General features: G+C 41.7%; 1 protein-coding gene across 5 annotated transcripts in view; it reads right to left on the reverse strand.

The window, feature by feature from the left end:
- The window catches only part of ARHGAP9 (Rho GTPase activating protein 9), a 231,938-nt gene that overhangs the window by 43,104 nt on the left and 163,999 nt on the right, over positions 1 to 24,835 (reverse strand). For 4 of the 5 annotated variants that reach the window (XM_082244790.1, XM_082244788.1, XM_082244791.1 and 1 more), the window contains 6 exons: positions 21,505 to 21,603; positions 19,455 to 19,575; positions 11,593 to 11,712; positions 3,984 to 4,082; positions 1,234 to 1,311; positions 953 to 1,006 (listed from right to left, as the gene is read on the reverse strand). In XM_082244790.1, coding sequence (XP_082100916.1) covers positions 953 to 1,006; positions 1,234 to 1,311; positions 3,984 to 4,082; positions 11,593 to 11,712; positions 19,455 to 19,575; positions 21,505 to 21,603 — 571 coding nt within the window. The remainder of the gene's footprint in view (positions 1 to 952; positions 1,007 to 1,233; positions 1,312 to 3,983; positions 4,083 to 11,592; positions 11,713 to 19,454; positions 19,576 to 21,504; positions 21,604 to 24,835) is intronic. The other variant, XM_082244789.1, reaches the window with a different exon arrangement.

Here is a 24,835-nt window from a genome sequence, read left to right on the forward strand (position 1 = left end):
GCAAAAAGTAAAAATCGCACAGGTGATCAAATACCACCAAAAGAAAGCTCTGTTTGTGGGAAAAAAAGGACGTAAATTTCGTTTGGGTATGGCGTCGCACGATCGCGCAATTGTCAGTTAAAGTCGCACAGCGCCGAATCGCAAAAAGTGGCCCAGACGTAAGACAGCAAAATCCTCTAGTGGTAAAGTGGTTAAAGTAGAACTATAGGCAAAACTTTTTTAAATTTTGGATAGAGTAAGGGAAGGTTATAACCCCTGTGAATTTTTGTTTTTGCCATCTGTGCCCCATTGTGAAGAGTTCCCTTCACTTCATGTCCCATAGCCAAAACAGGAATTTAGAGGAAATCCCTGAAAATTAGGGGAATTTCTCTAGTGTCCCCATTGGAAGATTCCCCTTCCATTACTTTGCTAGAGACAACACCAAATTTGGGGTTTTCTTTTGCTTTCACTTTCAATGATAATGGTAAACGGGAAAATTAGAGAAAATTATCTCCCTATTGGTGACACTGACAGCAAGAAAAACTGACCGGTGTTCTAATTCCTCTCCACTCTATCCAAAACTAAAAAAGAAAAGGTTTTGCCCTTAGTTATACTTTAATTATTATGCATCAAATAAGTTGACCACCACTGCTCTAAACTAAACAAATCACCCTAGATATTCATAAAGTTAGTACAAAGTGGATTTTTTTTCCTCTCTTAATTACCTAACACAGAAACCAATACAAACTGAACAAAACTGGTTAGTCAGAGCCAATGACAAGTGCATAAACATCACTGCAAGCATACACATCAACATGTAGACATGACTGCAGAGTTCAGACAATTCAGACATTTCAACTTCAGACATATTGCTGGCAGACGTGGACGATAATAGCAGCTCTGGAAGCACAGTTGTTAAAGGGCACATCTGCTATGACATACACAGCATTGTAGCCGGAACACAAAGGGCTACCTTGGGAGAGCTGCTCCGGAAAAAGGTATCGTCCATCTGTGGTTACTGCCCTTTCTGAAAAATAACAGGTCAGCCTACTGATCATTTACAAGTTCCAAATAAGTTTTTTTGAGCTGCAATGTAGGCTGGCTCATATATTTATTGCTTCTTAGCAATTACTTTAAGAAATCTTAATACAAAATTAAAAGTAATACATCTTAATATCCTATTTTTATTCACTCTAGCAGTATCGTTTTACCAGTCATTTTCACTACAATGGTGTTCCCGATGGAGCTTCTTACCTCTGTCTACTATAAACCTCAGTTTCTGTATGATGGACAAGTTTCCACTCACTCTGTAAATCCCATCCACATCCAGCCCTAGAATACATGCAGAACAGGAAAAGCTTTAGAACAGTTAGTCAACACTGGCTGATCACATGATGTGGGTAAATAATATATCGCAATGAATGTGTACCAGGTAGGAGGTGCCACACTTTGGCTTTGGAAGCATTTTAACTGGTAATGTCTATTAACACAAACTTCTATTCATATTTTGTTTGAGCAATGTTGAGTATCGCTTGATGTTTTTCAAAACCCTCCTAGTACTGTGTCATATATTTTTTCTTACATTATGCATATTGCACTTTCTTTCAGTACCTAATTTTGTAAAACATGACATACATAAGAATATGTCCTTACTGGTTGAAGTCATTTGCTTAAAGGTTGCCTGAGATGTCCAGAAAATTGGACTCAATATTTTTCTGTTAAATTGTTGCACTGATCATTAAAGAACAGGTAAATATCCGTAACTTCTGACCTTTTATGACCAGCAGTCAGAGGTCAGTAAATGTGAACATCACACAATGCCACAATTAAAGCGGATCTTTACCCTCAGTCGAATGTAGCCTTCCTTTTACCCCTCCACTGTGTAAATTGGGCTCTTTTTTTTGGGGGGGGGGAACCGAGAGGGGGGGGGGAGAAGTGGATCTCATCAGGACAATGCTGGTTCCCTTTGGCGGTTGAGTACTTTAAAGTGGAGTTCCGGACTCAAAATCGAAAAATAAATGGATGCTCCTGAATTTTTTTCTGTTCATTTACCTTGTTTTTAATGAAAATATACTCGACTTCCTTCCACTTCCTGCCTCTGCGGCCGCGGCCTGCGCTGTCACTTCTGGCTTGCGATGACTTCCGGGAGCTGAACGTCATTGCTCCCAGAAGTCAATGCGCCTGCATCGGCCCGCTCGTCACTTCCGGTGCAGGCGCGGCATTCCCTGCTAAACAGCTTCTGGGCATGCCCAGATGCTGTGCAGGGATGCCGTGCCTGCACCAGAAGTGACGAGCGGGGCAGGTGCAGGGCATTCTGGGACTCTGACATCACTGAAGAGGAGGCAGAAGAGGACGCGCTGGCTTCAGCTGCCCACACCTGAGATGGCAGCGCTGGAGAAGAAATTTTAAAGGTAAGTATTTTTTTCTAAAAGGTAAGTGCAACCCGGGACAGTACAGAGGCTATCTATTATGGAATGCACTAGCCCTGACTGTCCCTGCTGTATTTTTATCTAAAAGTCACCCCCAAGGCCGTAACTCCGCTTTAAATGTGAAGGACCTGCATCCAGGTAAGCAGGGGTTTAAGAAAAAAGAGGGGGAGAAAGGGTGAAGAACCGCTTTAACTTGGTCTTACAAATTGCTGTGCAAACATTATGAGATATGTATTTGGTATATTAATATAACAATCAAATTCTATCACTAGGGCCTTATATTTTGGACCCTGAATACAGCAAAACCCTGTCTCTTATCATTTGGCATACATTATTTGCTATAGTCACATGTCTTGGAAGTAATATATTCGATTGGCAAGTAAAATAAATGTAATATTGGTAGATGCAATATAGATAGAAGACTTTGTTGAACTTGATGAAGTTTGTCTCTTTATGGCTAGACATATTTAGTTTACCTTTAAATGCAATAAATAAAGCCTGTGTTTTATTTTTAATAATGTTCCTTCCCCCTGCCGATCAATCTCTCATTTCCACTATAAATTAGCTTATCGCTATGTTGTAGCAGCATGTGGTTGCCAGCCTGTGTTTACATCTGTCCCACTTCATGGCACAATTGAATTATACCCATTAGGTATATTATTTTTATAGGGTTGAGTTGATGCAGATGTCAGAAGTAGGTGAAGCACAATTTACCTGAGAAATGTGCTGCTCATTAAGTTTTATTAATTATTATATGTTTGGATTTTTAAATGATATTGGGCATGCTAATACAATTGTTGCTTTGACTGGTATTCCCGACATCCAATCAGAATCAAACATAAAACACAATGTTCTTTTTTGCTTGTCTATTTATATTTACATCCCCAGAATGTATGGTTCCTTTTGGTGAGACGTAATTTTTTCCAACCCTTTTAACCAAATGGCTGTAAAGTTTAAAGTATACTTTTTTTTCTTTTTTCCTGCAATGGATACAATTTGAATGGGTTCCAAGGATTTAAAGGATACATTTTTAGTATTTAGGGTGAAACATGTAGATTGTTCCAGTAGCTGCAGCCCCCCTCCCAGTGACAGCAAGAGGGGAACTTCCTCCGGTGCCCACTGTTACTATTTGAAAATACTGTGGCTGTGCAGGGTTTTGCCCACAAGGCTGTGTCATTCATTTATAGTTTCCTTTGCCATTGATGGTTTATAGTTCTGAATGGACTGTGAGGTCGCTGATGAGCGACCTCATACTTCATTCACAAGTCCTGCAGCTTGTAAACAGTCAGCCCCGTATGCAGGTACAGGCTGAAAGCTGCAGGGCTTGTTTGCAGGAGTCTGGCATTGCACCCTCAATATTTTGATCTGGGGTACAATGCTTTTCGGGCTCCTTCGAGAAAAAATAATAAATGCATATTTTTTTCTTGCAAAAATATGTGCATTCATTATTTTCCCCAAAGGGTGAACTTATTCTTTAAAGTAATGGAATCATGTAGAACATAGTGGTGATGGGAATTGAAGCTACACTTCTAGATTGTGTCCTTAAATCAAATAAGTAACTGAAGTATCTGGTACCTCTTTCATTTACAGCTTCTATACACAGCCGTACAAACTTTGGGACAGTGCTATGTTCTCGATGGCAAAGAGCATCTAGGCGACAGCCAAAAACTTGATCTACAGAACAAAAGAAAAACGATTAAAAAAAGACTTCTGCACATTGAAAAAAAAAAAAGAATAAAGAAATAATAAATAAATAAACCAAGGATAGATGGACACATATTGGATTATTTAAAAATAACTGATGCAAATGCTCTCTGATACCTTTCTCTGTTAATATTGTTCTGTCTTTTTCTCTAATTCCTTTCTATTTTAATTTCTGGTCTTACTAAACACATTCACTAGATAAGCTTTTCTTCTCTGTATTAGCCCAAACCCAAGAGGTTTTACACATCATTGCCTTACCATGTCTGATAAAATAAATACTTATCATTGCCTGTAAAGACCACAGTGCAATGGCTACTGCAGTTCTCCATGTTGATGAATGTGGAGTGAGGCTTAGAGAGTTTGCCTATTGCTACCGCACCACCCACTGGTAACAAACACAAAATTTAAAAACAAAAAACACAGACATCTCAGGAGTGCTTTTAAAGTTTCAGGATACCCAGACAAGGCTTTCATTAAAACATCCAAAAGGCCAAGATGGGCTGGTGACAGGTATTCGGGTACTCTGATGGGCTGGTGACAGGTATTCAGGTACTCTGATGACAGGTACTTGGGTACTCTGATGACAGGTACTTGGGTACTCTGATGACAGGTACTCGGGTACTCTGATGACGGGTACGCAGGTACTCTGATGACGGGTACTCGGATACTCTGATGACAGGTACTCGGGTACTCTGATGACGGGTACGCAGGTACTCTGATGACGGGTACTCGGATACTCTGATGACAGGTACTCGGGTACTCTGATGACAGATACTCGGGTACTCTGATGACGGGTACTCCGGTACTCTGATGACGGATACTCGGGTACTCTGATGACGGATACTCGGGTACTCTGATGACAGGTACTCGGGTACTCTGATGACAGGTACTCGGGTACTTTGAGTACCTGTCAACAGAGTACCCGTCATCTGAGTACCTAAGTACCTGTCACCTACCCATCAGAGTACCCGAGTACCTGTCACCTACCCATCAGAGTACCCGAGTACCTTCCACCTGCTCATCAGAGTACCTGACGCCTGAAGTACCCGAGTACTTGCCGCCTGCTCATCAGTACCCATCACTACTCATCAGTACTCATCAGTACCTATCACGTATCAGTACTGATCATCAGTACCCATCAGTACAGTATCACCTATCAGTATCAGTACTACTCATCAGTACCTATCACCTGCCTGTCACCTGCCCATCAGAGTACCCGAGTACCTGTCACCTGCCTATGGGAGTACCCGAGTACTTGCCACCTGCTCATCAGTACCAGAGTACCTGTCACCTGCCTGTCACCTGCCCAACAAAGTACCCGAGTACCTGTCACCCTTCATACAGCCACCATGTCCAAGTCCAAAAAGGTTTATATACGTCCTCTGTTTAAACCTAAATACCGGTGTTATGGCAGCAGATAGCTGCCATAACCCTGGTATTTTTTTAAACGGTGGACGGTTGGCTTTCCGATAAGGGTGGTCCCAGCAGCAGATTCGCCGTGGGATCACCCTTCCGGGATGGCGGAAGAGGTGCCCCCCCCCCCCCTCCCGCCGCGTCCGGTCCTTTTCCCAGCTTACCGGACCCGCCGGCAGCGGGGAAAACTATCCGGTCCCGGATCCTCACAGACAGGATGTCGAGTGAGGGCAAGCTTGCCCTCACTTGACTCTATGGTCTTGGAGGACCGGAGCTACGGAAAATGCTAGCAACCGGTTTAAAGGTCCTTTTTTTTTTTTTTTTTCATTTTATATAATAATTTTTTTTTTTCTATCTTTTAGTGTACTTGTGAGATCTGAGGACTTTTTGACCCCAGATCTCACAAAAAAAGAGGTCCTGTCGTGCCTTTTTCTATTACAAGTAATGTTTACATTTCTTGTAATAGAAATAAAAATGATCCATTTTTTTTTTTTGTTAAACGGTGTAAAAATAAAAAATAATAAATAAAATAAATAGTAAAAAAAAATTAAAGCGCCCTGTCCCCGTTAGCTCGCGCGCAGAAGCGGCGCATACGGAAACCACATATGTAAACGGTGTTCAAACCACACAAGTGAGGTATCGCCGCGATCGTTAGAGCAAGGGGAATAATTTGAGCCCTAGACCTCCTCTGTAACTCAAAGATGGCAACCTGTAGAAATTTTTAAATTGTCCCCTATGGGGATTTTTAAATACCAAAGTTTGTCGCCATTCCGTGAGCGTGCGCAATTTTGAAACATGACATGTTGGGTATCTATTTACTCGGCGTAACATTATCTTTCACATTATGGAAAAAAATTGGGCTAACTTTACTGGTTTCTTATTTTTTAATTATAAAGAGTGAATTTTTTCCCAAAAAATTGCGTTTGGAAGACCGCTGCGCAAATATGGTGTGATAAAAAATATTGCAATAATCTCCATTTTAATCTCTAGGGTTTTCATTTTTTTCCCACATTTTCCAAAAACCTGTGGAAAAAAATTATATGTTCAAACGACCCATAATGCCTCATAGAATATACGTTGGAGTGTTTGCTTTCCAAAATGGGGTCATTTTGTGGACTTTACCATTGTATTGGTGCTCTAGGGCCTTGAAAAGTGTGATAGGTAGTAAGAAAGTTTTATGTGTATTTATGCTCCTAGAACACCTGAAGGTGCTTCTTGGACGTGGAGTCTCTTTTTGTGGCCAGGCTGTTAAAAGTCTCCCACATGTGGTATCGCCATACTCGGAAGGAGTAGCAGAATGTATTTTTGGGTGTAATTTTTGCTGTGTACATGCTATGTGTTAGAAATAGCTTATAAATTGACAACTTTGTGGGAAAAAAAAGAAAAAAAAATTTTTTTTTTCATTTTCCCAAGAATTGTGGGAAAAAATTACAACTTCAAAAAACCCACCATGCCTCTTACTAAATACCTTGGACTGTCTACTTTACAAAAAGGGGTCATTTGGGTGGTATTTGTACTGTCCTGACATTTCAGGGCCTCAAGAAAGGAGATAGGCAGTCAGTACATCTGGTGTGATAAATTTTCAGTAATTGGTACCATAGCTTCTAGACTCAATAACTTTCACACAGACTAAATAATATACACTAATTTGGGTTGATTTTACCAGAGACATGTAGCAGTATACATTTTGGCCCAAATGTATGAAGAAAAATTAATTTTTTGCAAAATTTTATAATTGAAACTAAAAAAAAGTGTTTTTTTTTCAAAATTTTTGCACTTTTTTTGCATATATCACGAAAAAAAAAACCCCAGTTGTGATCAAATACCACCAAAAGAAAGCTCTATTTGTGTGAAAAAAATGATAAAAATTTTGTTTGGTTACAGTGTAGCATGACTGAGCAATTGTCATTCAAAGTGTGAGAGTGCTGAAAGCTGAAAATTGGTCTGGGCAGGAAGGGTGTCTAACTGCTCTGTATGGAAGCGGTTAACCGGTTGCCGACCGCCGCACGACTATATACTGCGGCGGTCAGCCCCGGCCAGGCAGAGTGACGTATCGGTACGTCACTCGCCTGTCACTGACTTGCAAGCCTATCGCGGGCGGGCGCGCGCCCGCCCGCCGAGGCGCGCGCCCGCCGCGGCTCGTTCACAGACAAGTCAGTGCGTGTGACCGGCGGACTCGATGTCCGCCAGTCACACTGCGATCGCTCCTGTGAAGGGAGAAAGACAGAGCAGTTTGTGTAAACAAGCTGCCTGTCAGTTCTCCCTGTGTAAAAGTGAAGATCTGTCCGTTCTACTATGTAGAACGCTTGATCTTTGCTTTTACACCAATAGGAATGTCCCTACACAGTTAGAATCACGCCCCTAGGACACACTTAACCCCTCCCTGTCCAATAAAGTTAACCCCTTCCCTGCCAGTGTCATTTTTGCAGTAACAGTGCATATGTATAGCACTGATTACTGCAGTAATGTCACTGGTACCCCCAAAAGTGTCAAAAATGTCAGTCAAGGGTCCGATCTGTCCGCTGCAATGTCGCAGTACCGAAAAAAAAATCGCAGATCGCCGCCATTACGCGTTAAAAAAAAAACACCAAAAATGACAAAAATCTTTCCCTTTGTTAGTAAACGCGATAACTTTTGCGCAAACCAATCAAAATACGCTTTTTGCGATTTTTTTTACCAAACATAGGTAGCATAAAACAAATTGGCCGAAAAATGTTAAAAAATTTTGATTTTTACTTTTTTTTTTGGGGAATTTCATATAAAAAAATTTGAAAAATATTGTTATTTTTGCAAAATTTACGCTCTTTTTTTGTTTATAGCGCGTGATCAAAAAATCGCACAGGTGATCAAATACCACCAAAAGAAAGCTCTGTTTGTGGGAAAAAAAGGACGTCAAATTCGTTTAGGTACAGCGTCGCACGACCGCGCAATTGTCCGTTAAAGTCACGCAGTAAAAAATCGCAAAAAAAACCCTGGTCCTTTAGCAGCCAAATCCTCCGGGGCTTAAGTGGTTAAACAACGCATTGAGGTCTGCTTGTAAATTGAAGACATCCTGTAAGGACGTTATTCCACTGCATAGCATGGTGTCATCTACAAACAATGAAATGGTAATTTTAATCCCAGACCCTATATCATTTATAAATATATTAAAAACTAAGGGTCTCAACACTGAAACTAACCCAACACTGATAACCTAAGACCATTCGGTGTATGAATCATTAACCACGACTCCCTTAATTTTATCTTTTAGCCAGTTTTTAGTGGATAGTGAGGTGTACATTTCGGACAGAGAGAACAAATGGCTCACAGCAAGCATTAAAAGGCCATCAATGTCAAACTGGAACAATGTAAGCTCTAACGAGCAGGGCTCTCTGATTCCTACTGTATTGAATGTATTGTAACTGTACTGTCTGCCCTCATGTTGTAAAGCGCTTTGCAAACTGTTGGTGCTATATAAATACTGTATAATAATAATAATAATTCCTGAACACATATAATGCCGCTGTAACATCTATACCCTGGTAAAAACAATGTAAACCTTTAGCCATGAAAATAAAGAAATGGAATGAACACCTATCAAGAATTATTGAAAACAAAGGAAATATGTAAATGGAACAAGGTGGTCTCACAAATATTGCACCTCCAATCCTGCTCTTGGACATTCACTATCTACACATTCCATGGTGATTTGACCAGGGTGCTACCTGTGTGGATATAAATGCTAGTGCATCTTCCGGTAGAACTGAAGAATGGGCTTGGAGAAATGTCTAAAACGTTGTAGAACAGGTCCAGCTGAATGAGACAAACTACTACAACATTTTGTGAGCATAGTTAGTGTAAATCTTTCATTCCATTTTAAAAGCATCTCAGGCTCTGAATAAATTACATTGAGCCAGATCATAATCTTAAGCATCACCCTGTCCCCTGAATTATCTTCCCTATCACATTGAACTGGCTTCTGTGTCTTTTCCAGCACTGTATAGTATCACGATCAAAGTTTGAATCAGATGCATCATAACAGAAAATAACAGATGGTGTGGCATTGAGAACCCCTCATTTTGACACTCTTAGAGCCCATTCACACTAGCGCGACTTGTGAGGCAACTTGTGTTGCCCCAGGTAGCTTGACATAACAAAAGCAATGTTAATCAATCAGTGCCGTCTTAATTGGCACTACTGAAGTTGCTCCGACTTCAGAAAAGGGTCCTGTACTACTTTGAGGCGACCTGTGATCCGACTGTCCCATATACTTCAATGGGAGTTGCCTCCTTATCTTAATTGACACGACTTGTTATCAGACTTTCCAGGAAGAAGTAAGAGATTAGCCAGGCATTCCCCACAGACAAAGTCGCCTGTCTCTTCAAAGTAGTGCACAAGTCTCTTCCAAGTCTCTAAACAAGTCTCTTCAAATCACGGGGCGACTTTCTGGTAGTGGTAGTGTGAACCAGCTCTTATCCCCTTCCTCACTTACCATGGGCTCCTTTGTTGTGTCTGCTACTTCTCTGCAGCTGCTTAAAACTGAATATTTCATATCTCTTTTTCAAACATGTAATGCTTTATAGCATTTAACTAAATAAATAAAAGACCAATCAAATGTTTCTTATTGTAGATTGCCATTTAGTTAATATTATTCATTTTAAAATTGTTTTAAATGCCATTTTGTATACTTAGTGGAACTTTAATGCTGCCTAAACTGTAGAAGCTTTTGCTCTAGAACAGGGGTGTCCAACCTGCGGCCCACAGGTCACATGCGGCCCAAGAGAGCTATGAATGCAGACCAACACAAAATCCTAAACATACTAAAATATGATGATTTTTGAGAATTTTTTTGCATTCACACTTTGACAAAAATTGGACAGTGTCTCCTTACTGGACTTTCATAAGTTTTATCTTCCCAAAGAAAAATATCCCACTCTTTACAATCACGCCTTATTCATGTCATCAGTATTCGGCAGCACCTATATTTGTAACCAACTATTTTTACACAAAGGGCAAAATTAGAACCAAAATACCTGATGAGCACCTTGAGAATTGGTTGAAAATTGCTACTACATCCAACAAATCAGATATTGATGGGTTTGTTTATCAAAAACAGTGTCAAATATTGAACTAAGTTTATGCTGCCCTTTTTTACGTTTAGAAAAAAAAAATATTACAAAAAAATGAAGTTTTATTACTGGGATAGGTACATTATCTATATCAGTGATTGTTAACTTGTGATCTGCAAGACTTTTTCTGCTCACCAGTTATTCTTTTTGTTAGAGTATTTTATGTGCTGCCCAAGACAATTTATCTTATTCCAATGTGGCCCAGGAAGGTCAGAAGGTTGGACACCCCTGCTCCAGAGGGTTAAAATTCCACAAATGTATTTTTTTAAAAAAGGGTTTATGCTTCACTTTTGTAGAAGGGTAACTGTATATCATAAATTATAATGCTTTCTGTGCTATAACAAGCGTATGATAGTTTCAACCTGACTCTAGTGTCCTCAAATGGTGTAATTGGTTAATAGTTCTTGGTAATACTATCTTGTGACATACATGATTTTTACTATGTCTGGTTAACAACATTAAAGTAAATGAGTTACACATTTATATACAATGCTATTGCGTGATATATACAATTTAGGCTAAACATTTACAGTGGAATTCCAGCTTACACGTAAATACCCTTAAAACTGTCACTTCCCCCTCCTAACACCTATGCTAACTAACCTGTTAAAAAAATATGCATATACCTACCTAATTATAGGTTGCTCTGGTCCAGTCATGTGATTCGGCTCTCTTGTGTTAGTCGCTGCAGGGAAGAGGAAAGAGCGCCAACAACGGATGGGTCATTGAAGCCTATGGGTGATGTCACTGCTCCTCTCCCATGCAGCTGCCGCTGGCTGACACAAGGGGGTGATGGAAACACCTTCATGGCCAATTCACCGTATGTGAGGCTTAAAGTTGGCACATCACTTACCATTATCAGGATGTTTGTGGTAACGCTAACATTTGTTGAATTCCTTCAACTTGTCAAAGATCTGTTTAGCACTTATTTTCATATTGCATATATCACAGTAACTGACCTTTAATTAGTCCTTTCTCATGTAAGGTCTGAAGTGGGGGCCTCCTCATCAACATCTTTTTCAGCCTATGCTTCACTTTCTTTTTATCGACACTACCAACATTGTTGCTCACCCAGGATACTATGTACCAAAATAAAGAGCGTGAATACAAAAAAAAATAAAAAAATATTTAAATAAAAAATAACACAATAAAACAAGTTAAAGCAAGGATTACATCCCCATGTAAAACTGCTGCTCTGGCCAGTAAAATTAGATTTCTTTGCAAAACCTTTCATTAATTATCTGTGACGTTGCATGCACATAACTTAAAGTGGAACTATGGGCAAAGTATTTTTTTTTTCATTTTGGATAGAGTAGGGTTATAGCCCCTGTCACATTTTTTTTTCACCATCTGTGTCCCATTGCAGAGATTTCACTTCACTTCCTGTCCCACAGCCAAAACAGGAAGTGAGAGGAAATCCCAGCAAATCAAAGGAATTCCTTGCGGACCCCCAGGTCACCAGAACAAGTGTCCTGAATGGAAGATTTCCCCTATAGTAATTTTCTGGGGACAACCCAAAATTTGGGGATTTTCTTTCACATTCACTTTCAATGATAATAGTAAACATGACAAATAGAGTTGGTGAATCTCCTCAGGGGGCACAGACAGAAGTAAAAATCTGACAGGTGTGTCAGCCAAAACTTAAAAAAAGGTTTTGCCTTTTGTTATACTTTAGGCTCCATTCACACCTGAGAGTATCTTTTTCAGGCATTTTTTCAGGCGTTTTTTGCAGGTATTTGGAGGCAGGCATTGACCTCTGACCGAAAACGATTGCAACCTACCAAAAAATAAGCTTATGTACTTTTTTGAGCTTCAGGCGTTTTGCTTTAGGTGACAAAACGCTCATATGTGATCAAAGGGCCATTAAAATAAATGGGATTTTGCTTGTTGGGCGTTTTTGAAACTAGAGATGAGCGTTATATGGGCTGAAAAACGATTAGGTGTGAACAGAGCCTTAAGCATTATTTGAAATGTTTAGGTCTTCATGGAATATTTTCATTAAAAAAACACTAAACAAAAGTATTGTACATTATGTAAAATTGTAAAATAAAGTAGTGTGTGTGTGTTATATACATATTATTAGTGAACAAAATTATAATAAATACTAAAATTATTAACAAGTAATAAAATCTGATGTATATAAGTTAATATTCATATGTTTTTCCAATCTAAGTACGTAGGACCGTTTGGATGAAAATTCTCATTTCTAGTGTACCTATGTTTTTAAGGTCCCTTTTTACCCCAAATATATGTGTAAACTAGTAAAAATGTCAATAATTGTAAGCTAAAACAAGGATTTTTAAAATCCATACAATATCAATATTTAATTTCAGATAAATAATTAGATCTTTTTTTCACTCAATTCAGTTTTGAATGTAACTTAACTTCCAAGCATTATAATGAAACAAAAATCCAAATTATTCTAAACTATCCAGTTTAATGCTAATACACTATCTTGTCAAAATTATCGGGACACCTGCCTTTACACGCACATGAACTTTAATGGCATCCCAGTCTTAGTCCGTAGGGTTCAATATTGAGTTGGCCCACCCTTTGTAGCTATACCAGCTTCAACTCCTCTGAGAAGACTGCCTACAAGGTTTGGGAGTGTGTCTATGGGAAGGTTCCAGTCTCTGCTCTAATTCATCCCAAAGGTGTTCTATCGGGTTGAGGTCAGTAATCTGTGCAGGCCAGTCAAGTTCCTCCATTCCAAACTCGCTCATCCATGTCTTTATGGACGTTGCTTTGTGCACTGGTCATTAAAGACACTTCTGGAAGAATGGCCAAACATTCCCATAGACACACTCCTAGACCTTGTGGACAGCCTTCCCAGAAAAGTTGAAGCTGTTATAGCTGCAAAGGGTGGGCCAACTCAATATTGAACCCTACAGACTAAGACTGGGATGACATTGAAGTTCATGTGTGTGAGAAAGGCAGGCGTCCCAATATGTTTGACAATATAGTGTATGTAGACTGGAACAGAGTTTTGGTTTGGTATTTGATTTACAAAAACAATGTTTTTTTATAATGTGTCTTCATTTAAAGCAACCTTAACAATATTTTATACTTGAACAAAGAACCTATTTTACTTGCTACCTTTTGATCTTATAAAGAGTTAGTTCATCTTTACCAAAAACCTGCCTATGCAGATAAGAGACACCTTTAGATGAAAACAAACTGTGCAGCTTAGACTTAAATTAGATGATGCACTTACTATAGGTGTAGGCCATTTACGTAAGTCACAAAGCCTGATCTGAAAATTCCTAGGATGTTGCTAAGTGAGGCTTAGCTATTACTGTTCACCTTCACCATCACAGGGGCTCTTTCCCTGATTAAAACCTCTTCACATGTGTTTTCTCTCCTCTGATGCAGTAGCTCTGAGCTCAGAGTCTGAAAGCTTACTCCTGTGATGGTAAAGGTGAGCAGTAATAGCTGGGCCTCAATGTTAGCAACATCCTGGGAGTTTTCAGGTCAGCCTTCATAAGGTATCTAAATGGCTTACACTTATGGCAAGGGCATTATTCAACTTTAGTCAGAGCTCAACAGTTTGTTTTTATCTACAGACTCACATTATATGTCCAGACATTTTTTTTTTTTTTTTGGTAAAGGTGAACTAACCCTTTAAATTTGCCAATGAAAGTTTTTGATTATATCTGTTTGATAAGTGCAAACAAGGACCTATTGTAGAAATTTTGAGCTGTCTTTTTCTTCTCCTGGAAGATCCCTGGATTTCAATGACTATTGAAAGGTTTTCTTTATAAAAATCATTGAGCAAACTTTTAAAGTGGTGCATGTGTTTTAAATGACAGTAAATGATTAACCACCAGTCAATGTTTGGTGAATACAAAGATTCACTGCTCTATAAATGTGCCCCTAAGTTTATAAGGCTACTCTAGGTAGCAAGTACTAAAAGAAGTATGATTGAAAATAGATAAAAAGGGGATTTGTGACTTACCGTAAAATCAATTTCTCGGATGTTTACTGACGGACACAGCTCCTGATCTTCTTAACCATTGGGTTATACTGCCCACTACAGGAGTAGGACACTAGGCAGAAAAAAAGTAAGGCTACATCTATGGGCAGTCCCCAGGGTGTATACTCCCTGTCACTGCTATAGGTAGTCAGTTCTGTTACAAGCAGTGTCAGAAGAATTAAAACTCCACAGAGGGGTGGGTGTTGTGTCCAGCAATGAACATCAGAGAAATGGTTTTACGGTAAGTCAAAAATCCCATTTTTTCTTTTGCTCATTGATGGACACAGCTCCTGATCTTCTCAACCATTGGGACATCCTAAGCAGTGTTAAACAAGAGGGGTGGGAACAGCAAAAAATACATTTCCATGGCTAACTATAGCCAACCAGGTAAACAAGCTCAACCAAAACAACTGGAGTTCACCTGAAAAGAACAGTACACCCTCAAGGAGGACCAGGTCATCTAAACAGCAGCCTGCAAAACCTTGTGGGAAAAGGAAGCTCCCGCAGATGTCAACACATCCACTTTATAGAACTTTGTGAAAGTGTGCACCGACGACAAGGTGGCTGCCTTGCAAACCGTGTCATGACGGAAAGCCCAGGAGGCACTGTGCGCTCGAGTGGAGTGCACCTTGACAGGGAAAGGAGGCACATGACCCTTGATGGAATAGGCCTGAATCCCCGTCTGTCTGATCCATCTGGAAATGGTCAAACAGGTAGCGGACGACCCTTTCTGAGGCCCATCCGTGAACACAAATAGTGAGTCTGACTTCCTAAAAGACTCCGTAGCTGCCAGGTACACCCTAATTGCCTGGACCAAATCCAGGGCAAAGCCATTTCCTTCAGATGTTTTGGCCTGGGACACAGAGAAGGCAACACAATGTCTTCATTCAAATGAAAATCAGCGACAACCTTTGGAAGAAACGATGGACAGCAGGGCCATCTTCCTGAATGGGCACGCTGGGCAGTTGCCCGGGGGCCGCCCGAGGGGCCCCACCTGCCCAGCGACCCAGCCCCAGCCAAGCATTATTCCCGATTCCCGTGTGCATCCTGCACTGAACTTAGCAGGTGGCAAATGCCTGTCGGCCCTGTGCTGCTGTCAGGCCACTAGGAGTCTGACTCCTGTCCATGTGTGTGTTCACCCGGACCTTGGAACTTGGAAGCTGTCATTAGCCTGGCACTGCTGTACCAATAAATATCGCCTTATCGATAATTAGCATTTTTATTGTCGTGGGTGATTGTGTAGGCAGGGCCCCAGTGCCCTGCATTGCCAGGGGCCCTTTAATGCTCTTAAGATGCCACTGATGGACAGGGGCGAAGAACCACCTTATCTCTGTGAACCACCAAGTAAGGTGAACGACAGGATAACGTCGCCATTTCCGACACCCTGCACGCAGAGGTGATAGCCACCAAAAAGGCCAGCTTCTGGGACAGCGTAAGCAGGGGAATAGACTCCATAGACTCCATTCTGAACTTCTGCATCCGCACAAAGCAGTTCAGTGCCTTGAGGTCCAGGATTGGACGCGCCTTGCCTTCCTTCCCGGGAACTTTAAACCGGTTAGAGTAAAAACTTTGAAAACATTCCAATGTTGGAACCGGGACAATTACCCTTTGAAGGAACAGGTCTTGCGCCACCCCAAACAGACCCTGTAAGCGGTCCGAGGACAGGTGCAAGTTGGAAGGAAAGAACCTTGCCGGGGGGGGAAGAGCGAAATTCGATCTTGTAGCTGGACCATATGACTTTGTGGACCCCTTTGTCTTGTACCAGGGAAGTCTACGGGTCCTGAAACTAATGAAGACATCCCCCCATCCCCGATATGGGTGAGAGCGCACTTTCATGCTGAAGGAGCCTTGTCCGCGGGTCTGGAGAAGCCCGTTCTTGACTTGCCAGACCAAGTTTGCTTGGATCCACCAGAGGAGGCCCTGAAAGACTTTGATCCCTTGACAGTCGCCACTGAGGGATGAAAGAACTTCTTATGAGCCAAGAGGAATGGCCCACGTCTACAACGAGGGTCCTTGCCCTTACTAGCCTGCGGAAGAAAGGTACTCTTTCCCCCTGTGAGACCCTTAATGACGTCATCCAGGGTCGCTCCAAACAGGCAATCTCCTTAAAAAGGAAGATCAGTCAAGGCCTTTTTAGAGGTCTGGTCCACAAACCAGCATTTGAGCCTATAAATATGTCAAAGGACCACTGCTGAAACAGAGAGCCTAGTGACTAGGGGAGCCGCGTCCAAAGAGGCATCACAGATAACCTGAAGCCCCTGGACCAACTGGTCCACCAGCTCAACAAAGGCAGGGGGAAGCTGCTCCTCCTTGCTTAGGGACCACAAGGGGAGGTTTTGGCCACTCTCACTCTTTAGCGACAATTCTGTCAAAATAGGTGGGGAAAGGAAACACTTTTGCAACTCTGGATGGCTTGTGAGTGGCAAAGGGAACTGACGCCTCTGTCACAGTTTCAGCCGTGTCCTCCATTTTTAAGGTCTCACGCACAGATACAATCAGTACATCCACCAGTGCCTTTCCGTGCATGGCTACAGGAGTGGAGGAATCACTTCACTATCTGAGAACTCAGGGCATGTGATTGCAGACCCAGCAAAGTGACCCACATCCACTGCAGCCAAATCCGATTCATGATCTGAGGAGACAGATAAGGCAGGGGAAGGCGGGGGTGCTTTTTGCTAGCCCATCAACCAAAAAAGACCTCCACCCGGGATACAAAGGACTCCAGGACTGCCGTCAGTGCATCAATAGATGGTTGGGACCTGGAGGGGATCAGGTGGAGAAACGTGCTCCAAAGACTCCATAAGTCAATAGGGGGACCCCACAAAAAGGTGTAAAAACACTGCTAAGGGACACTCCCACCTCTCCGGCAGCAGCACTTAGTCGCCAGCAACAGAGCACCTAATTGATCCTCAGTAGAGAGGGAGAGGACCCCACCAGACTCACCAACCAGCAGAAACAGGCACCTGCAGCCACCAGGATAATCTGCACTCCATGTGCGGCGATCAGGAAGTGAAAAAGATCCAGGTTCAGCACCAGGCAATGAGGAGGGGCTCCCACCGCTGAAATCGCTGCCCATAGGGCTTCACTGTCGCTATTTTCAATGACAAACCACTGCAAAAGGGCCGCTGGACTACACTAACATGGCCACTGTGCATTGAGCACATAGGCAACAGCAAAATGGCGGCTCGCAGGGACCCAGGAGGGATCCATAGGCCTCAGAAAATGGGACAGGTAGGAATAGGGGCCCCTGGCAGGAGCCCACACCAGGTAACGCCCGCCCACAGCCGATCGCCCGGTCGTCGGCGGCGCATGCCCCCATCGCCAACACAGCACCCTGCCCCCACCCCAGGAGGTGGACCAGGCACCCCACAGCCCCAGCACAAATAAAGGGGGGGATGGGGGGCGAGATGGCCCACAGGGACCACCAGACCGATTAGGGGGGGTGTCTAACGGGAAGGAGGGGAACCCTAGGGTCCAACTGTTCCAAGGAGGGGCCCACATCCTCCCTAAAACCCTCTAGGGGGAGGGGGGAATGGTTACTTACCGTACCGGGAACAAGTCAAACACTGCTCCAGACAGAACCTCCTCTCCATCGAAATGGGGGCTGTCAGCCAGGAGGAATGCTGTGACTCAAGCCAGAACCTGGTCGTATGCGGCCTCGCGAGGCGTGGATCTGCTCCCACTCGCTGGCCAGATTGGGGTGACCAATGGATCTAGATTATAAAGCCCATTGCCTGGTCCGACAGTTGATTGTAGATCTCACAGAAAAAAAACCTGGAGAAAAAAATCTATCTAAAAAGGAAGAAAATTGCCAGGACCAGAGATCCCAGCAAGAAACTAGGTCCTTACTCCCGACTAGGCAGAAAAAAACTGAGTACCTATAGCAGAGAGAGGGAGTATACCCCCTGGGATTGCCCATAGGCGTAGCCAGACTTTTTTCTGCCTAGTGTCCTACTCCTGTAGGGGGCAGTATAACCCATTAATGAACGAAAAAGAAAATGGATCTAATTTGGAAGGTACAATAAAGTTTTGGTTTGATGAAGAGAATGGTTTATCCTGTACAGGGGCATAGCTACAGGGGTCGCAAAGGTCCCAATTGTGACCCAACCCTATGCTCAAGGAGGTCCGTGTGCCCCCTCATACACCTGAATAGGAGGGGCAGCATATAGAGGAACTGCTCCCCTCCTCCTGCAGCCACTGAATGTCCGCTTCTCCTTCTTTCCCCCCTGCAGGCATTCAGCAGCTGCAGGAAGAAGGGAATGGTTCCTCTATATCCTACCGCCACACCACCTCTTCTATCCAGCTTTTCTCTGCTGCCCCCGGGCCCGTGTTCTCTCCTTCACTGCAGATCCTGAATTCTACTTACTTCAGAATATGAAAAATATGCAATATTTATAGAGTATATGATTTTTCAAGACGTGCCAGGTTTCTAAACGTGCTACAGTCCATCCTTTTGTGTAATCCAATACCTAAGTGATTATTAACTGCACACCATATACTATTATCCTTAATACTGCTGTTGATTTACAAGAACTAAAACAAAAATAATCACCCACAACAACCAGATACCAGCTTTTTAAAGCAAGTCAGTAAATTAGCACCTAATCTAATATCCAACAACTAATGTGGGAAACAACTTTTTTTTACCTTGACTGTTTAATTTGTTTTGAATTAAATTTATCCTGTGGTAAAATGTAGTCTGTAGTTTATACAATTTACTGCCCAATTAAACTGTACATGGGTGGTATATAAATATATCAACATGTAAGCTTTTGCAATACATGTATAACAAAGCTATATTGGTAATTGCATACAGATATACAAAAATCACCCCCATCTAAAGCGTACATGTGAATTTCCGACTATCTTTATTCTTTAAGGGGCTCTCCTCCTCTCCGCCACTTCCATCCAGGACCTCCATACTACCCGCTCTTCTCAAAATAATTTCATCCAATGGATTCTCTCGTTCCTACATGAAGAACAGTTGGATTGGTTAGATCATCATTTCTAGCCTTCTTTTCAGCAGGATTCCAGATTTAGGAAAAAAACTAAAATCATTATTTTAGTATGGTGCACGACTTCACTTGTGCACAGTTTAGGAAATACAAAAATGTGCTCTGATTTATCCATAAAGAGGGTGAAGCAAGCATTATATATATATACATATATATATATATATAATGCTTTCTTCACCCTCTTTATGTATATATACAGTGCCTTGCGAAAGTATTCGGCCCCCTTGAACTTTTTGACCTTTTGCCACATTTCAGGCTTCAAACATAAAGATATAAAACTGTAATTTTTTGTGAAGAATCAACAAGTGGGACACAATCATGAAGTGGAACGAAATTTATTGGATATTTCAAACTTTTTTAACAAATAAAAAACTGAAAAATTGGGCGGGCAAAATTATTCAGCCCCCTTAAGTTAATACTTTGTAGTGCCACCTTTTGCTGCGATTACAGCTGTAAGTCGGTTGGGGTATGTCTCTATCAGTTTTGCACATCGAGAGACTGACATTTTTGCCCATTCCTCCTTGCAAAACAGCTCGAGCTCAGTGAGGTTGGATGGAGAGCGTTTGTGAACAGCAGTTTTCAGTTCTTTCCACAGATTCTCGATTGGATTCAGGTCTGGACATTGACTTGGCCATTCTAACACCTGGATATGTTTATTTGTGAACCATTCCATTGTAGATTTTGCATTCCATTGTAGATATCGCTTGCACAGTGCTCCTTGGGATGTTTAAAGCTTTGGATTTTTTTTTGTATCCAAATCCGGCTTTAAACTTCTCCACAACAGTATCTCGGACCTGCCTGGTGTGTTCCTTGTTCTTCATGATGCTCTCTGTGCTTTAAATGGACCCCTGAGACTATCACAGTGCAGGTGCATTTATACGGAGACTTGATTACACACAGGTGGATTCTATTTATCATCATTAGTCATTTAGGTCAACATTGGATCATTCAGAGATCCTCACTGAACTTCTGGAGAGAGTTTGCTGCACTGAAAGTAAAGGGGCTGAATAATTTTGCACGCCCAATTTTTCAGTTTTTTATTTGTTAACAAAGTTTGAAATATCCAATAAATTTCGTTCCACTTCATGATTGTGTCCCACTTGTTGATTCTTCACAAAAAATAACAGTTTTATATCTTTATGTTTGAAGCCTGAAATGTGGCAAAAGGTCGAAAAGTTCAAGGGGGCCAAATACTTTCGCAAGGCACTGTATATATATATAGAGTCACGAGTTATTCATTATAATAAAACAATTCTTACTTTTAGTTTAATAATTATTTTCAGTTTGTATTCAAGGATCTCTAGTGACTAATTATACACTATTCATGCTAATAAGCCAATTTATGCAAAATATTTGTTTTCACAAAGAATCTCTTTTTCCTGAATACTTTTTAACACTCATGCATCTCTACTAGGATAACAAAATATATTCTACAATAGTTCACAAGATTGTGGGTAAGTAAACAAAATGTAAATTTAAGTCATTTTAATAAAGGGGAGCTTTTATTTCCTGTTAGTTCTTTTCCTCATAGCAAGTTATGGTTCACACTGCATGCAGACTGGTAAACATATCTTGTAGAGTTTTTTTTCTGGTAATGCACTAGAAACAACAAAGTTCTCTTCATTATAAATGCCATTCTTCTGTGAAAGGTTAAAGAAAGCTCTCATCAAATTGATCACTATGGGCAGCAGACCTATACCAACTTTTCCCCAGTTATTACATATCAGCCTCTCAGTTTGCTTGTGCCTATACTGAGTTGATATTATAAACACACAGATCTGATTATCTGTTCTAAACTGAAAAATGAGTTAATGCCATTAACTAAGAGTATGTAAAGAAGCCACAATAAATCATGTGATATCTGTGCTGACAGTGTAACTTACCAGTCTCTCAGTGACTCTCTGCAGGGCATCATACCACTCCTGTACAACAGACTCCTTGTCAGACTGCAGTAGGAACTCGTTGCCTGTTACCATGCGGAGCTGCAGAGGGCACATATCACGTATGCATCAAGTTGGGTCAAAGCCAGTTTGTGCAGAGGATGAAAAAGCAATTCCCGTAGTATGTGACCACCGGAACACTCAGGAGACAATAGAGTACTCTATTAAGCAGGGCAATCAGGATGTAAGCTTCACAGACTCCATTACCATATGCATCTTAAGAACTGTCAGGCAGTTCTACCTAATTAATATACTGCCATCTTTTCTTTTAGTGTTGGATCTACAGCTGATTAAAGGTGAAAAAAAAATAACCTCTTCAAATGTTATATAGATATCATAATTCCATTTTTAACTGGGAAGGTAAAGTCTATACGTTTCTATCCATCCTTCCATCTTGTAGCAGTGTGGGTAAAAACGTTCCATGCTAATAAGTATCATATCAGTAACAACTAGATATCATAAGGCCAAGACTAAAGATTTTCTTGACTTGGGGTGACAGAGCCTTGGAATCAAAACTTTGTGGCAGCTTTGACTTTATCTAATGGCAGCGGATTAGTGCCCATTGGAGCCACAGTGGGGTTCCTGGGAGAGTAAACTTTTATGGACAGAAAGAAAGAGGTCACTAAACTGTAAGGATTGGTCCAAATATGATTTTTTTTTTCACACAAAATATTTAATAATAAATGCATACAGTATCTCACAAAAGTGAGTACACCCCTCACGATTTTGTAAATATTTATTATATCTTTTCATGTGACAACACCTAAGAAATTACACTTTGCTACAATGTAAAGTAGCTAGTGTACAGCTTGTATAACAGTGTAAATTTGCTGTCCTCTCAAAATAACTCAGCACACAGCCATTAATGTGGAAACCACTGGCAACAAAAGTGAGTACACCCCTAAGTGAAAATGCCCAAGTTGGGCCCAATTAGTAATTTTCCCTCCCCGGTGTCATGTGACTCATTAGTGTTACAAAGTCTTAGGTGTGAATGGGGAGCAGGTGTGTTAAATTTGGTGTTAGCGCTCTCACTCTCTCATACTGGTCACTGGAAGTTCAACATGGCACCTCATGGCAGAGAACTCTCTGAGGATCTGAAAAAAAGAATTGTTGCTCTACATAAAGATTACCTAGGTTATAAGAAAATTTCCAAGACCCTGAATCTGAGCTGCAGCACGGTGGCCAAGACCATACAGCGGTTCAACAGGACAGGTTCCCCGCAGAACAGGCCTTACCATGGTCGACCAAAGAAGTTGAGTGCACATGCTCAGTGTCATATCCAGAGGTTGTGTTTGGGAAATAGATGTATGAGTGCTGCCAGCATTGCTGCGGAGGTTGAAGGGGTGGCGGATAAGCCTGTCAGTGCTAAGACAATATGCCACACACTGCATCAAATTGGTCTGCATGGCGGTCGTCCCAGAAGGAAGCCTCTTCTAAAGATTATGCAGAAGAAAGCCCGCAAACAGTTTGCTGATGACAAGCAGACTAAGGACATGGATTACTGGAACCATGTCCTGTGGTCTGATGAGACCAAGATAAACTTATTTGGTTCAGATGGTGTCAAGTGTGTGTGGCAGCAACCAGGTGAGGAGTACAAAGACACGTGTGTCTCGCCTACAGTCAAGCATAGTGGTGGGAGTGTTATGGTCTGGGGCTGCCTGAGTCCCTCCGGCACTGGGGAGCTACAGTTCATTGACGGAACCCTTAACGCCAACGTGTACTGTGACATACTGAAGCAGAGCATGATCCCCTCCCTTCAGGGACTGGGCCGCACGGCAGTAGTTCAACATAATAACGAACTCAAAAACACCTCCAAGATTACCACTGCCTTGCTAAAGAAGCTGAGGGTAAAGGTGATGGACTGGCCAAGCATGTCTCCAGACCTAAATCCTATTGAGCATCCTCAAATGGAAGGTGGAGGAGCGCAAGGTCTCTAACATCCACCAGCTCCATGATGTCATCGTGGAGGAGTGGAAGAGGACTCCAGTGGCAACCTGTGAAGCTCTGGTGAACTCCATGCCCAAGAGGGTTAAGGCAGTGCTGGAAAATAATGGTGTCCACACAAAATATTGACACTTTGGGCCCAATTAGGACATTTTCTTTTAGGGGTGTACTCACTTTTGTTGCCAGCAGTTTTGACATTAAAGCGGAGTTCCACCCATTTTTAATAGGTTGGAATACATAGATCTTTGTAATCCCCTTTAAAACGGCTTTTACCAATGGAAACTTTTTTTTTTTTTTTTTGCTAGTAAATACCTTAATTTTGGCTTTATTCCTCCTCTCCTCACTTCCTGGTCCGATCGGCGATGACGTCATTCGGCGATCCGCAGTGTCTGCTGGGATGTATTCTATTCCAGAAATCTCAGTAGCTGTATCTGTACTGAGCCGTGCCTGCCCCGCCTCCGCCCCGCCTTCTCTCATTCAGTTGCATTGTATGAATGTATTAAGGCCATTCTCTGACCCGCCTCCACCCCGCCTCCTCTCATTGAGTTGTATTGAGAGGAGGCGGGGCGGAGGCTGGGCAGAGAACAGCCTTAATACATTCATACAATGCAATTCATTGAGAGGAGGCGGGGCGGAGGCTGGGCAGAGAACAGCCTTAATACATTCATACAATGCAATTCAATGAGAGGAGGCGGGCGGAGGCTGGGCAGAGAACAGCCTTAATACATTCATACAATGCAATTCAATGAGAGGAGGCGGGGCGGAGGCGGGGCAGGCACGGCTCAGTACAGATACAGCTACTGCAAGTAGAATACATCCCAGCAGACACTGCGGATCGCCGAATGACGTCATCGTCGATCGGACCAGGAAGTGAGGAGAGGAGGAATAAAGCCAAAATTAAGGTATTTACTAGCAAAAAAAAAAAAAAAAAGTTTCCATTGGTAAAAGCCATTTTAAAGGGGATTACAAAGATCTAAAGTTCCAAAAATGGGTGGAACTCCACTTTAATGGCTGTGTGTTGTTATTTAGAGGGGACAGCAAATTTACACTGTTATAAAAGCTGTACAATCACTACTTTACATTGTAGCAAAGTGTAATTTCTTCAGTGTTGTCACATGAAAAGATATAATAAAATATTTATAAAAATGTGAGGGGTGTACTCGCTTTTGTGAGATAATTTTAATTGATTTAAATTTTTTTGTAAGGAGTATATTAAAGCTTCCCCGGCAGAGTTGTCTGGCAGTCAACCAAACAAATAAAGATATGGCTGTCTACTTACATAAACAGTCACTTTTATTCCTACATAATGTAAGCTTTTACCTTTTATGCT

Source organism: Pelophylax lessonae (genome assembly GCF_965119305.1).
Source record: "Pelophylax lessonae genome assembly, chromosome: 2".
Classification (NCBI taxonomy): Eukaryota; Metazoa; Chordata; class Amphibia; order Anura; family Ranidae; genus Pelophylax; species Pelophylax lessonae.